The 14,676-nt window shown below is 66.7% G+C and overlaps 2 protein-coding genes across 3 annotated transcripts; one reads left to right on the plus strand and one right to left on the minus strand.

The window, feature by feature from the left end:
- Positions 1-619: 619 nt before the first annotated feature.
- CRABP2 (cellular retinoic acid binding protein 2) lies at positions 620-4,476 on the plus strand. The gene is made up of 4 exons (XM_015650027.2): positions 620-812; positions 2,719-2,897; positions 3,667-3,783; positions 3,906-4,476. The coding sequence occupies exons 1-4, from the start codon at positions 743-745 to the stop codon at positions 3,954-3,956; spliced, it is 417 nt and encodes a 138-aa protein (XP_015505513.1). The 5' UTR covers positions 620-742; the 3' UTR covers positions 3,957-4,476.
- A 3,710-nt stretch (positions 4,477-8,186) lies between these two features.
- LOC107214510 (dnaJ homolog subfamily A member 1-like) lies at positions 8,187-12,598 on the minus strand. Of its 2 annotated transcripts, XM_015649996.2 has the most exons (8): positions 12,519-12,592; positions 11,264-11,413; positions 10,998-11,196; positions 9,922-10,026; positions 9,612-9,839; positions 9,303-9,533; positions 9,128-9,228; positions 8,187-9,038 (listed from the first exon to the last, which is right to left on the minus strand). In XM_015649996.2, the coding sequence occupies exons 2-8, from the start codon at positions 11,393-11,395 to the stop codon at positions 8,811-8,813; spliced, it is 1,224 nt and encodes a 407-aa protein (XP_015505482.1). In that variant the 5' UTR covers positions 11,396-11,413; positions 12,519-12,592; the 3' UTR covers positions 8,187-8,810. The 2 variants fall into 2 exon arrangements, with proteins under 2 accessions (XP_015505482.1, XP_033375647.1); XM_033519756.1 differs by having other exon boundaries at positions 10,998-11,413; positions 12,519-12,598.
- Between the last annotated feature and the right edge of the window lie 2,078 nt (positions 12,599-14,676).

Genomic DNA, 14,676 nt, shown 5'->3' on the forward strand with positions numbered 1-14,676 from the left:
TCAGGAGCAGCCTCCCTGCCCTGCACGCACACGAGTGTGCCCGGACACGGCTGCGAGTTTGTGCGTGACCGTGAGGCTGGGAAAGTCTCAGCCCTGCCCGCGTACTCGTGCCCACACGGACGCACCTGCAGCCGCCCGTGCCAACATCCCAGCCCTGCGAACACGCGTGTCCTGTGCACACGGGGTGCGGGTGGGTTTGGGGGGACGCGTGGAGATCGGGGGGTGCAGGCAGCTTGGGGGGATACAGCCGGATTGGGGGGTGCATCAGCTCCTGGGGGGTACAGCCGGATTGGGGGGTGCAGCAGCTCCCGGGGGTGCAGCACACGTGGGGTACAGGCAGATTCGGGGGGATGCTGGAGATTAGGGGGGTACAGGCAGCTCGGGGAGATGCAGCCAGTCTGGGGGGTGCGGGGAGATGAGGAGCGTTCAGATCTCAGCGGGAATGGGAGGAGTTTGGGGGGCACAGGCAGAGCAGGTGGTGCCTCCAGGCTGCACCCCCACGGCAAATGGGGGCGGGGGGCTCCCTCTGGGCTCTCACTCCGCAGGTGAGCGCGGAGCCCCCGTGCCGGGGCCGGGGGGTGGGACCAGCTCGGCGATAAAACGGCGGCGCGGGCGGGACGGGACGGACGGACGGAGGGAGCCAGCGGCGGGGCCGGTGCCGGTGCGGAGGGTGCAGCGGATCCCTCGAACCGCTTCTTCCCCCCTCGGTCCCCTCCCTGCGCCCCCCACGCCGGCAGCAGCGATGCCCAACTTCTCCGGGAACTGGAAGATGAAGAGCTCGGAAAACTTCGAGGAGCTGCTGAAGGCGCTGGGTGAGTGGAGCCCCGCTCTCCCTCCGCGTCCCTCGGGGACTCCCTCGGGCTGGGGGCGGCGCATGGGGGGCGCGGGGGGCTTCCCCCCATCTCCCCTCCAAATCCTCCTGCAGCCCGGGAGTCACGGTGCCCAGAAGCGCCGTGTGCCGAGGGGATCCCTCTGCTCCCCCTTTCAAACAAAGCTCTCGTGGCTGGTGCCCCACTGAGGAGTCAGAGGCACGAGGGGGCCGGGCAGCGTGTCCCGCTCCCGATGGATCCCCTGCGGGTCCTCCTCTTTCCTGCCTCAGTTTCCCCGCTCTGGTGGTCCCCCAAGAATGGGCACCCCCAAACACGGGCTCTGCCACCACCCCGCTCCCCTTTGGTCCCTCTGCCCCCCAACCCGAAAGCGCCCGTGGGCTCGCCTGCCCCACGGACCCTGGGTACAGCCGCTGTCCCCAAAACCAGCCCAAGCAGGTCCCCACAGTTTTGGGGTCCCACCCTCAAGGCCTCATCTCGGGCCCCTTTGCCCCCCACGACAGAGCCGTGTCCCCGGTGAGCGGGGGTGGGGAGGGCCAGGAGTCACGGCAGGGGCTGGAACTGGGGGGGCACAGGCCGGGGGGTCCCCGGGGCTTTGGGCAGGATCAAATCCAGTTCCCCCACTGCTCCCCTCCGCCTGACCCGCTCCTCGCCAGCCGGGGAGCTGCCGGAGCAGAATATTTTCCAGGTTAGGGGATACGTAACGAATATTTCAGGATAATTATCACTTTCTTGGGTTTCACTCCCGATCCCCCGTCGCCCCTTCTCCCCGCCCTGGCCCCGCTGCTGGAACCGGCTCGGGGAAACCTCAGCAGGAAAATAAATCTGCCGCCCCCCCGGAGCTCTGTTCCTTTCCCACGGCGCAAAGTGGGGGCTCCTGCAGGCCGGTGCCCCTGGTCGTGCCGGGTGGAGGGGCTGGGGACTTTATCAGCCTCAGGCCCCCGGACTGACTACACCATAGCACCTTAGCCTTGTTTTTGCTCCCTTTGGGGGCTGTTCCTTCTCCCCCACCCCCGACAGCATCATATGGGGGGCGTGGGGTGCCGTGTCTGCCCCCACGAGGTTTTGGGCATCTCCCCCCGGTGTGAATCAGGCCTCGGCGGGAGGGAAGGGACTTGGGGGTGTTCGTGGGGACTTGGCATGGCCATCGAGGGGGCTCCTCAGGGATGTGTCCCTTCTCACTGCAGGGGAGTTCGGCTCCTGGAGCCCCCCGAGCACTCGCGGCCCCTCCGTGTCTCCCCCGTCCCTGTGCCGGGGGGAACCTCCTTTGTGCAGGGAGCTTCTCGGGGGGTGGCCGGTACGGACCCGGAGGGTGACATGGGAACAATGTCCCCAAAGAGCAGCTCCCCCCTGTCACAGCCGGGGGCTCCAGGACGTGATGGATGAGCCGCCTCTGGAGCGGGGACAAAGCCCCAGCTGCCCCGCGTTGGCGAGGGGGCTGCGGGGGGAGACGTGGGACCCCTCGGGGGGGGTCACGCAGGTCACCTAACACAGAGCTCGGACTGGGGCCCTTGTCCCTGCTGTCACCCCGCCCTGGGTGAGCCCTTGCCCCCGTCACCCCTGTCCCTTCCCCCGGGCGCATCCGGCGCCAAGCCCGGCACTCCCCCTCCCGCCCCCTCCACCAGGTAACGAGAGCCAGATGTGGCCCAGATGTGGCCGGGGGGGCTCGTCCGTCCCCTCCCGGCTTGCGTTGAGCCACCTGCAGCTCTCGGCGCACCCTGGGACGCGTCACTGCCAAGTGTGGGAGCTGCGGCCGCGGCCCCCCCGTGCTCCCCCCGGCTCGGGGGGCGGTGGGCTCCGCACGGCCCCCGAGGGAACCGAACCAGCCCGGTTCACCGGGGGACGTTGCGGGGCTGGAGGGGGAGCTCGGTGCCACCGTCCCCTTCCCCAGGCGTGAACATGATGCTGCGGAAGATCGCGGTGGCGGCGGCAGCGAAGCCGGCGGTGGAGATCCGGCAGGACGGGGAGAGCTTCTACATCCGCACCTCGACCCCCGTGCGCACCACCGAGATCCGCTTCAGGGTGGGCGAGGAGTTCGAGGAGCAGACGGTGGATGGGCGGCCCTGCAAGGTGTGCACATGGGCACACGGCCACCCGAGTGTGTGTGTTAGTGTGAGTGTGTGTGAGTGTGTAACACTTTGCACCAGGGGCTCCTGTGCCCACAGCTGTGCACACGAAGATGTTGGTGTGTGTTCGTGTGTGTTAGTGTGAGTGTGTGTGAGTGTGTAACACTTTGCACCAGGGGCTCCTGTGCCCACAGCTGTGCACACGAAGATGTTGGTGTGTGTTCGTGCACGCGTGCCCGTGCGCACCCTCGAGTTTGGACCGACACATTTGGCATTAGGGCAGGAGCTCTCAGCTGTGTCTGTCTGCACTCAGCCACCTTCTCCCCGCAGCGTGGGGGCTGCTTCCTCTCTTCCCGGACCCCAAGCTCACCCTGTGCCCCCCAATCCCTTCCCATACCCCCAGCCCTGTGCCCCTAATCCCTCCCTTGCACCCCCCATAACTTCTCTCTGCACCACAAAATCTCAACCCCTCCTTGTGCAACTCAACCCCTTTCCTGCACTCCCAGAGTCTCCCTGTGCCCCCCCAGCCCCTTCCTGCACCCCCAACCCCTTCCCTGTGCTCCCACCCCCTTCCCTGTACCATCAACCCCTCGTTGTGCCCCTCATCCCCTCCCTGTACCCCCAGGTGCCAGATGAGCCCGGACACGGGTCTGGCACCGGGACAAACGGCCCCGTTCCGCTGCCGGGGGTGGTGACAGATACTCAGGGATGGGTGGAAGGTGTCCTGCGGGTTCCCACATCCCCATCCAGCGCTGTTCTCTCTCCCCCTGCAGAGCTTGGCCAGGTGGGAGAGCGAGAACAAGATGGTGTGCGAGCAGCGGCTGCTCAAGGGCGACGGGCCCAAGACGGGCTGGTCCCGGGAGATGACCAACGACGGGGAGCTCATCCTGGTGAGGGGGAATTCGGGGGGCAGCGCTGCCCGCAGTGTGCGCTGGGACACCCCCACGGAGTGGGGTGCGATGGGGAGGGGAGGGGGCCACGGCCGTGCCCGTGACCCTGCTTCTCCTTGCAGACCATGACGGCCGACGATGTTGTCTGCACCAGGGTCTACATCCGGGAGTGACCCCCCCCGCTCAGCTGACACCCCCCACCCCCCGTATCCCCCGTCCCCCACCCCGTGTCCCCTCAGTCCCCTGCACTCATCCCTCGGCCACGGTGCAGGACGGTGTTGCATCTCCGTACAGCAGTGAACCCCTTTTCTTTGGGGACACACACACACGGCTTCCCCTCCCTCTGCAGGGCGGGCTCTCCCCAGGGGCAGCAGAATCTCCCGTTCTGGCCCCGCTCTGCTGTGGACGAAGCGCTCAGGGCCTGGCGAGGTGCCGGGATGCGGTGGGGGGTAACGCGGCCCCTCCCTGCCCTTTGGGCTGGTTTGAGCTGGTTTGGGTTTCGGCTGCTGTTGGTTCCCGCAGCCCCCAGCCCTGCCCCGCGACCCCTCCCCAGTATTTATTTGTGAATATTGTACCAGACGGGAACACCAAACCCCCCCAGCCTGGGGCAGTGCCAGGTCCCAGCCCCTCCAGGGTCCAGCTTCCCTCTGTCACCTCCCTCCTTTTTCAATAAATGTCTTATAACCCCCCCCCGTGCTATCCCTGTCTCTCGTGCTGGCCCCACTGGCACACAGATCCCACCCCCTGGGTCTCATGCTCTGGATCCCACATCCCAAATTCTGCGCTCTAGATCCCACACCCCACATCCCTGAATCCCACAGCCTGGATTCTGCACCCCAGATCCCGCACTCCAGATCCCACACCCTGCATTCCACACCCCGGATCCTACAGTCTGAATCCCACAGCCTGGATTCTGCACCCCAGATCCCGCACTCCAGATCCCACACCTTGCATTCCACACCCCGGATCCTACAGTCTGAATCCCACAGCCTAGATTCTGCACCCCAGATCCCGCACTCCAGATCCCACACCCTGCATTCCACACCCCGGATCCTTCGCCCTGGATCCTGCGCCCCACATCCGCTCCCCGGCCGTTGCGCAAGGGGCCGGGGGCGAAGGCGGCAGCTGGGTTGGCACATCCCGGCGTGGGAAGCGGGTGGTGGCTCTGCGGTGACCCTGGGGTGACTGTGGGGCAGGGAGGGCGCTGTGGGGCTGGGGCGTTGGGCTCTGCCTCAGCTCCAGCGCGGGGGGCATGAGACCCCTGCCCAGCCGGCTTTGGGGAGCTGGGGGCGCCTCTGGCTGCTGCCGGCTGGGACGCGGCTCTGGGCATTTCCCAGGGATGCTCTTTGGGCGCTGCCCGATAATTGCCCTGCACGGGATGGCATTAATTACCCCTGGGTGGGGGGCTCAGCCAGCGGGGGCTAAGCTGGGGAGGTGTAGGAAGGGTCGGGGTGCAGGACTGCCCTGCCTCGAGGCTGCCCCCCATACTCTGCCCAACTCGGCTCTCCCGGAATCGGCCGGGACCCCTCGGCCAGGGCAGTCCGAGCCGCTGTGGGGCGGGTGGGGGGCACTGCCCCACCGAGCTGGTGATAGGGGGGTCTGAGCAGGGGGATGGAGAAGGGAGCCAGGGCTCAGGGCTGGCTTCATCCCCACACCCGGGGTGTGATCCTGCACCCCGGGAGTGCGTCCAGCAGCAGGAAGGGTGGAATTACACCTTCCCTGGGGAGGAGGAGGAGGAGGAGGAGAAGGGGGAGGAAGGCTCCGGTATCTCCAGGTGGCCACTTGGCAGGCGCCCATCACCCCTGTCGCCATTCCCAAATCGCTGCCAGGGCCGTGTGCCGGCTCGCCCGGAGTCCCCGAGGGTGGGGGCAGGACCCTTCCCCACTTCACCCAACCGGCCCCCGGAGACCCCGGGAACGGCACGGCCGGGCGGAGCAGCCGGTAATGGAATCCAGCCGTCCCCCCCCGGCTCCGACGGCCTCCCCTCGTTGGAGGAATATCCGCTTTCCCCCCGCAAGCCCTGGGGACGGCTCCGGTTTGCCTCGGGTTGGGGGGATCTTTGGGGAGGCTCTGGGACCCCGAGAGCTTGGGGGCGCATCTGCATGAGGGGTGGTCTGTGGCTGCCTGCGCTCCCCCCGCACCGGCCCGGGGGTCCCATTCTTCTGCTCTGGGGTGCTGGGGGGCTCCGGGAGGGGCAGCGGCGGGAGGTGCCCCCTCCCCTCCCCGGAGCACGGCCGCTGCTCGGGCCGTTAGATGGCGGCTGCTCTCGAAACAAAAACAAGTTCCTCTGTGCCGGGCTGGGTAGGGGGGCTGGGATGGAGGCGCCGTGAGTAACCCCAAAATTTCTCTGGAGGCTGCGGCCCCCTCCCACGGCTCCGCGTGGGTGGTGTCGAGGTCCCCGGCGCCTCTAATCCGGCACTAATCCTCCCCGGTGACCCCGGTGGCCCCAGGGCGGCCCCGCTGCCCCCCCGGGCTGGGGAGGGGGCCGGGCTGGCCCCTCGCCTTTCATCTCCGGAGACAAAGCGGGGCCGGCCCCCTCCCCGTTCTGTGCGCAGGGAATGAATGCCCGACCCTGGGGGACCCTGGCCCCTCACCCCGGAATTTTTCCATGCATTTTCTGGAAGCAGAGGTTGGGCTGGGTGTGGGGGAACTGCGGGGGGACGTGGCTGCATCTCATCCCCCCCGCCCCTCCTGGATCTATCGGGAGGGAGCGGGGGCTTCGATGTGCCTGAGGCGGGGGCTGCGCTGGCTCCTGCCCTGCCGGGGATGTCCCTGCACGGGCAGGGGGACAGGACTCGTGGGGCAGGTTTGGGGGCACCCCCTCCGGTGGGCCAGGACGCTGGGGACGCGGATAGAGGAGGGAGGCTGAGCCGGAGGAACAACGCCCCCCCGCCCCACACATCCCCATTCCCGTGCATGACCCCAGACAGTGTGCCCCTAGGGCTGGTGTCACCCCCCAGTCACCCCCACACCCTCCCAGGGCCACTGCCCAGCTCGGAGCCCACCCTGGACGGTCCGAAGGGTCCCGGCCGGCTGCTGGACATCCTCCCCCCAGCAGAGGTACTCGGTGAGGAGCTGGGCACAGGGAGGTGCCCAGGCCGGGGTCTGGGCCCCTCAGCTCCCCGGAGAGCAGACTCTGGACCGTGTCACAAGCTTGGTGGCCCAGGGGCGTTGGGTGGGCCCAGTGCCAGCCAGGGCATCGCGCACCTGTGCAGGTGGGCTCTGGCACACGGCACAGGGGTCCCTGCCCCGAGGCAGCTCCTTGCGCTCAGTGCGATCTCAGGGGTGCCCCCACCGAAGTGGGGTGACAGCTCGTCCCCGGGGGTGTCCCCACGGCTCAGGGCAGCCAGGGACGCTGACGCCTGCATGGCTCAGGCTCAGCCCCGGGGGTGGGTGACTGTCACCTCCTGCGGGCTCAGCCCCTCCCCGTGCCCGGTGGGCTGGGGGCTGTTCCCCCCTTCCCCCCCACTCCCCTCGGCTGGCAGCCGGCCAGCATTGTTCTCCCCGCCACCGCCTCCTTCTCCTCCTCCTCCTCCTCCTCCTCTCCCCCTCCAGCTGCATCTGGCGCCGGAGCTTTCCTGGGCTCCAGTGGAGGGGGAGCCTCTAGCTCCAGCCCCACAGAGTCCCCCCAGCCTGGGCTGCCCTGGGCAGGGGGCTGGGGGGCTTCACCCCCATTCCGTTGTAGAGGGGAGTCTCGTCCAGCAGCTGCCTCCAGTGGGGGAGGCTTGGGGAGGTTGTCAGATGCAGCTTGCCCCCCAGAATGGCTCTGGGGGAGTCCCCCTGAACTGCTGAGTACCCAAATTCTGCCTCATGGCTGGAACCTGCCATGGGATGAGCACAGAACTGGAAAAAAGGGGGGGGGCTGAAGCTGTTTGGGGGAATCTGCTTCCACTTTGGGGTCTGAGATGATGCCGAGGGTCCAGGGGTGAGTTGGGGAAGTGGGAGAGGGGGCTCTGGGGGTGACACGGCCAGGCCAAGGGGCTGGGGGTACACACAGGGTCAGGACTGCTTCAGGACAGGGGAGAAGGGCAGACAGACAAGGGGGGATTGCAGGGCTGGCAAATGGGGGGAAAGGAAGTGGGACAGGCCCCCACCTAGGCTTGGGGTCTCTGTCCTCCCCTGCAGGAGCAGGAAGAGCTGGGAGCAGCCAGGGGCAAGGCAAGGCAGGATCTGGCACCTCCCGGTTGTGTAAGGATGGGGAAACTGAGGCACACCCAAGATCAAAGCAGGGCAGAGTCACCGCCCCCGGGCTCCCGCTGCCCCACGCTCAACCCCACACCCTGCCCCACACAGCATCCCACGCTCATCCCCACACACCGAGTTGGGATTTGCGTTTAATGCCAAGTACAAAGTCACCGCCCCACCCCCCCCCAAAAAAAAAAAAAAAAAGAAAAAAGAAAAACTTCTAAAATTCTTCCAAAAATAAATTAAAGGGAAGGGACGGGTCCCCCCCAACCCCTCCTGTTCTGTGCAAAGAGAAAAGAGCCACCCCCTCTGCATCCCAGGCCTGAGCCAGGCTCCAGTAAGGAAAGAAATGGGCAAAGCAAGGGGCTGGGGGCCCAAGCTGCAGCCCCCGCAGCGTGGGGCTGGGAGTGGGGCATCCCCGATGGGGGTGGGCAGTTCCCCTCCTCCCCACACTGGCTCCAGCACAAGCTTGGCCCCACCACAGCAGATGGGGAAACTGAAGCAGGGCCACCGGGCATCTCCTGCTCTCCAGCCAGGGCTGAACCTTCCCAGTTTGGGATGTGCCCGCCGGCAGCTGGACCCGGCACCACGCCCCCCACCCGAGCCCCCCACCCACGGCAGCGGCGGCTCCACCGCCCGGGGCTGAAGACAGGGCAGGGCAGGGGGCCTCACCCCGCAGGGCTGGGGGGCTCTGCTGGCTCCAGGGGGGGCGAGGGAGGTGAAGTGCTGTCGGAAAGGCGACCTATGTACATCCCTGAACGTGGCGGCTCCGCCAGCCCCCTCCCCACCGCGCGGCCCTGGCCCTGCCCCGCCTGTGCCCGGGGGGTTCTGGCCCCCCCCCGCTATGAGGTCTGGCACTGGACGTGCTGGCGCATCCCATCCTCGAAGTCATCCTCGTGATAGGCTTCTCCAGCGTAGGGCCGCCGGCCCGGCCCGCCGTGCGCCGTGTAATCGCTGAGCTCCACCTCCTCCGTGTCCTCCGTGGCCATCACCTCCTCCTGAGGGGGGAAGAAGGCCTGGAGCTGGCGCAGGCGGTCAGTGGGGAGCCAGCCCGGCTCGGGGAACTTCACCTGTGACCAGAGAGGGATGTGAGGCGTGGGGTGACGACTCAGGAAGCCCAGAGGTGGGAGATATCAACTCCCACCCTGCTCTAGCTCACCTCAAACTGCAGGATGAGCTTTCCTTTCTGAAAGGGGCTCCTGTAGACAGGCATCCCCTCGTTGGGGATACACTTCAGGTCCCCAGGCCGGATCACATCACCTGAGAGAGACAAGGGTCACCCTGCTGTGCTGGCAGCTCCCGGGCCCCCAGCTCTCTCCTGAGCCCCTCCTCACCTGGTGGGGAGGACACGAGCAGGGTGCGGTTGTCCAGGGTGCGGATCACCTGCCGGCACCCGCACAGGGCGTCTGCCAGGCTGATCTCCCTCCTCACAATGAGATCGTCGCCGCTGCGCCGGAAAACAGGATGCTCCTTCTGATCCAGGACAATGATGATGTCCCCAGGCTCCAAGCCAGGCACCTGGTCCCCTTCCTCATGGAAAGTGATTTTCTGCCCATCCTTCATGCCTGTGAGGAGTGCGGGGGAAGCTCAGGGCGCGTGCGCCGCTTTGGGGCGACCCTGCTCTGTGTTCAGCCCCGGCTCACCTTTATCCAGGTGCACACTGAGGATCTTCTTCTCCCGCACAACCTTGCGGCCGTTGCAGGTGAGGCAGCAGTCCCGGGGCCGGATCCACTCGCCCTGGCCCTGGCACTGGGAACACACCGTCTGGATCTGCTGGATCATGCTGGGCCCCAGCTGGTGGATGCGAACCTCCATGCCCGAGCCGTGGCACTTGGGGCACCTTCTCTGGGCACCCTCCCGCACCCCGCAGCCTGTGTCGAGGGGGACAGGGGGTCAGACAGTGGGGTCGGAGGTGCTGGGGCGGCCCCCCGGCCCCTGCAGCCCCTCACTCACCTCCACACTTGCGGCAGATGATGTTCTTCTGCAGGGACAGCTTCCGTGTGGAGCCATTGTACAGGTCCTCCAGGGACACCGAGAGCTGGTGCACCACTGTCTTCCCTGGGCACGGGGAAGAGCTCGGCTCAGCACCTGGCTCAGCACTAGCCACGTGTCACCTCCCATGACACGGCTGGACAGGCACTGGACACCACTCAGGGTCACCAGGTCCCCCCAGAGCCAGTCCCTTCCCTTCCTCAAGGACGGAGGCAGGGACACGAACAGTGACAATTTCGCTCCAGGCCGGGCATCTCCAAGCCCAGATCCTGACAGCTGCCCTGGGACAGTGCCGGGTCCCCAGCGTGGGCAGGGCACGGCTCCCACCCCAGGGCTCTCAGCCACCCTCCAGCTGCTCCAGCTGGAGTCGCTGGGATGATTCCCTTGGCCTCCTAATTGCCCTGCTATTAACTTGTGCCATCTCAGCAAGAAGCGCAAAGGCGAGTCACCCTGTCCCTGTGACCCAGGCCGAAGGCATCCAAACAGTCACCGGGCCGGCCCCGCACGCCCCGCGTCCTTCTGCCACCCCCGGGGCCGCACCGGTGACTCAGCTCCAGCCCCGGGGACGGCGGGGGAAAGCCGGGACAGGGACAGGGAAGGGCCCTTTGAAGAGCGGCAGGTGGAGAAAGTAATGAGGGTGGTGAGGAGCTGCACCGGGGTGTGCCGCGGGGGCAGAGACAGCCTGGGGAACCCAGCTGGATCCCGGTGTCCCCAGAGCCAGTGCAGTGCTGGGAACCAGCACCCCGAAGTCCCAGCAGGTCTGTCACCCCCTGACACAGAGCTGTGCTGGGCACCAGCCCACTGACACACAGGGGTCCCAGCAAATCTGTGACTCCCCAGGCCAATGTCACTCTGGGTCACACTGCCAGCCCTCTCCCACATCACGGTTCCCAGTGGTCTCTTGTCCCCCAAGCCAGTGCAGTGCAGCACCCTCCCACCAAGAGGTCCCAGCAGGTTTGTCACCTCCTGAGTGAGCATTGTCCTGGACACCATCCCTCTCCCACCCCAGCGTCCTGGTGAGTCCCTTATCCCCGTACCTCTCCTGTCTGCCCGGCCGCGCATCCTCACTCCCCCTCCAAAGAAGAGGTCGAAGATGTCCATGGGGGAGCCGAAGCCGCTGCCTCCCCCGCGGCCACCCAGGCCGCCTTCCTTCATGGCCCGCTCGCCACCGCGGTCATACAGCGCCCGTTTGTGGGCGTCCGACAGCACCTCGTAGGCCTGGGAGATCTGCTTGAACTGGGGAGGGGAGAGGTGGGTGAGGTGGGAGAGGGCCAGCTGGGGGGGGCCGGGGGGCTGCACGTACCCGCTCGCCCTCACTGGGGTTCTTGTCGGGGTGGTAGCGCAGTGCCAGGCGCCGGTACGCCCGCTTGATCTCATCCAGGCTGGCGCCCGGCCGCACGCCCAGCAGGTCGTAGTAGCCTGTCTCCTTCACCATCTTCTTCGCTGTGACGTGCTGGGACAGGACAGAGCTGTGAGTGAGCCTGGGACTGTGACCCAGCCTGAGACCTCTGTGTAGCCCATGACCCCCTGACCCGGCCCGGGACAGCCACTGCAAGATCCCCATTGATCCCTGTTCTCCCCCTGCACAGCCCTACCTCAGTTTCCCCCCAGCAGCATCGCAGTGGGACAGTCAGGAGGTGCCATCATTGTGACAGCCAGACCCCACACAGGGGTCCTGCAGGTGTGTGCGGGGTGTGGGGCCCCGCGGTGGGGAGGGGAGCGCCCCAAATTCCCGTCCCACCGCGGGACCCCTCAAAAGGCTTTGATCCCTGTTCTTGATGCACAGCCCTGCCCCGAGTGTCAAGGGATGTCTGAACGGGTGACATGCTGCTCGGTGGGTGCGGGGACAGCCGGGCATCGCACGGGGGTCCGGGAAGAAAGGGGCGGTGTCGGGGGGTGCCCCTGTGCCCCCCCGGGCCGTGTGCCGCAGCCGATAAGCCCCGCGTGGGGTGGGGACACGTTTATCTTGCGACACGGGGGGACGCGGGGAAGCGCCGGTGACCCACGCACGAGTAAATACCCGGTTCCGACACCGGACCGACTTCCCCGGGACTGGAGCCGGCTCCGTCCCCCGCGGACCCCCGGGGAGGGTCCGTCCCGTCAGGTCTAACGAGAGATCCCCTCGGGGCTGGGTCTGTCCCCCTAGGCCGGGTTAGGTCCGTCCCGCCCGGCCCAACCAAGACCCAAGACCTCGGCTCTGCCCGCCGAGGGTCGCGGGTGTCGCGGGTACCGAGCGGGGTCGGAGGGTGCCGGGGCGGAGATGACACGATGACATCCCGTTTACAGCCGCGGAGGTACCCAGACCCCACACCGGCTGTGGAGGAGCGGACCCCGAGCCCGGTGCTCAAGGAGAGGGGGTCGCCCCAGAGCCCCCCGGAACCCTCCGGGCCCGCAGGTCATCCCGACCGGCACCTCAGGGGTGTCCGGGCCAGCACCGCCGCTGACACCGCCGGGGCGGGACGGGCCGGCTCCTGCCGGGGGTCCCGGGGAGGTCTGGGAGGTGCCGAGGGGGTCCGGGGTTCGCGGCGGGGTCCCAGGGGCTGCCCCCCCCCACTCACCGCCGCCGCCGCTCCGCCGCCGTCTCCGAACTCTCTGGAAGCCGCGGGCACGCCCCCCGCGCTGGCCCCGCCCCCTCCGCACCGCACGCCGCGCCCATTGGTGGAAACGCCCCCCTCCGCCCGCCCATCACCCCGCAGCCCCGGCGCTCACTGGCTGTGGGGGTGGTCCTTGCCGGCTCGGGAGGCGGGGCGCAGTGTCGCGTTCCGATTGGCTGAGAGAGCTGATGGACCCGCCCCCAGGGCGGTCTCCTTCTCGCTCATTGGCTGGGAGCGGGTGGCCAATCAGAGGGAAGAGTGGGAAATGCGGAGGCTGCGGGTGGCCGGCAGGGGGCGCCCAGGGCGCGCAGGGCGGGGCGGGCAGGGCACGGCAGGGGGCGGGGCCTGGGGATGGAGGGGCGGGGCATAAATGGGCGTGGTATTGAGAGGCGTGGTCTGGAATGGGCGCGGTCTGGAGTGGGCGTGGTCTAGAAGCTGTCTCTTATACACATCTAGATGTGTGGAATGGGCGCGGTCTGGAGTGGGCGTGGTCTAGAAGGGGTCACGGGGTCAGGGGGGTGGTCGGGGCTGGCCTTGGGGGGACCTGGCCGGAAATGTCATGGGAAAACTCCGGGGGTCCTGGGTTGGGGGCACAGCGAGATTTGGGTGGGTCTGAGGGGTCGTGGCAGAGGCTCCAGGAGGTTTCATGGAGCCCTGTGAGAGTCACAGGAGGTGTTCCCGGGGGTCCCAGATGGTCACGGGGGGTCCTGGGTGGGCTTGGGGAGTCCCAGGGAGGAGGTGGGTACGCAGGGGGGCCACAGGACATTCTCATGGTGGTCATGGAGGGGTGCTGAGGAGGATCCTGGGGGTCCTGGTGAAGGGATGGGTAGCCAGGGGAATCACAGAGGAGAAGGAGGAAGAAAGGGAGAGGGAGGAGGATGCCAGAGATTGTGGTGGGGTTTGGGGGGGTGCTTGGACCCCCTGCCATGATCCTCACTCCCTTCACTCCAGCCCAGCCCTGCTGTCCCCCCAGGCCATGTTTGGCCAGGCCAGGCCCCTCTGCAGCTCCCGGGGGGCTGCAGGGCAAGGTCGAGGGGTCCTGCGAGCCTGGAGGTGATAAACCCCCCCCACCCGAAACCCAACCCCAGCTGGCAGCTGCTGCTCCCCATGGCCAGAGACCCCCAGCCCACCTGCCCAGAGAATCCGGCCAGAATTCCAGAGAGAAGCTGCTGCTGTCGAGTGACTGATGGCAACGGGCGGGGAGCGGGGTCTGACACAAGGTCCCCAAACTGGGAATGGGGATTCTAAACTGGGCACATGGTTCCCAAGCTGGGAGTGGGGTCTCTAAACTAGGAATGGGGATTCTAAACTGGGCACATAGTTCCCAAACTGGGAATAGGGTTCCTAAGCTGGGAATGGGGTTTCTAAATTGGGCACATGGTTCCCAATTGAGAACGGGGTCTCCAAACTGGGCACAGGGTTCACAAACTGGGAGCAGAGTCTCCAGACCAGGAAAGGAGTCCCATATGGTTCCAAAACTTGGAATGGGGTCCCAAACTGGACACACAGTCCCCAAACTGAAACTGGGAAATGGGTACCCAAACTGGAAATGGGATCTCCAAAGTGGGAAAATGGTACTGAAACTGGGAATGAAGTCCCCAAAGTAGGAATGGAATCCCCAAAGTGTCTACATGGTTCCCAAACTGGGAATGGAGTCCCCAAACTGGGAATAGGGTCCTTAAACTGGGAATGGGGTCCTTAAACTGGGAATGGAGTCCCCAGTGTGGGAATGGAATCCCCAGACTGGGAATGGAGTCCCCACAGTGGGCACACAATCCCCAGGCTCAGGACGGAGTCCCCAGTCCCACTGGGGAAGTTGTTTGGGACAAGGAGTGCTGGAGCCAAGGGCTCTTCCTGTCCCTTCCAGGCTGGATCCGGTGACTGGCGGTGACTCAGGACTGGCCGCGGTCACATCCTGTCCCCACCACGTGTCCCTGGCCTGGCCCTGTGCCCCAAACCTCCCATGGGCACTGACACTGGGTCCTGGGGACTCAGCCCCATGGCAGCTTTGGCCACAGGGGCCAGGTCCAGCCTCGGGCCGGGGGACATAGCCCGACTGTCCCAGTGCCCGTCCCTGATGTCCCACAGCATAAGGGGGGTGCACAAGGGTGTCCCAAAATCA

This window comes from Parus major, chromosome 25LG1, assembly GCF_001522545.3.
Source record: "Parus major isolate Abel chromosome 25LG1, Parus_major1.1, whole genome shotgun sequence".
Taxonomy (NCBI): domain Eukaryota; kingdom Metazoa; phylum Chordata; class Aves; order Passeriformes; family Paridae; genus Parus; species Parus major.

Coding starts and splice junctions, on each gene's coding strand:
- LOC107214510 (XM_033519756.1), bottom strand. CDS start 11,337: ATGAGATCAAGCGGGCGTACCGGCGCCTGGCACTGCGCTACCACCCCG. Junction 10,027..10,997: donor CGGCCGGGCAGACAGGAGAG/GTACGGGGATAA, acceptor CCCCGTGCCCAG/GGAAGACAGTGGTGCACCAG. Junction 9,039..9,127: donor AGCTCATCCTGCAGTTTGAG/GTGAGCTAGAGC, acceptor CTCTGGTCACAG/GTGAAGTTCCCCGAGCCGGG.
- CRABP2 (XM_015650027.2), top strand. CDS start 743: ATGCCCAACTTCTCCGGGAACTGGAAGATGAAGAGCTCGGAAAACTTC. Junction 2,898..3,666: donor TGGATGGGCGGCCCTGCAAG/GTGTGCACATGG, acceptor CTCCCCCTGCAG/AGCTTGGCCAGGTGGGAGAG. Junction 3,784..3,905: donor ACGACGGGGAGCTCATCCTG/GTGAGGGGGAAT, acceptor TTCTCCTTGCAG/ACCATGACGGCCGACGATGT.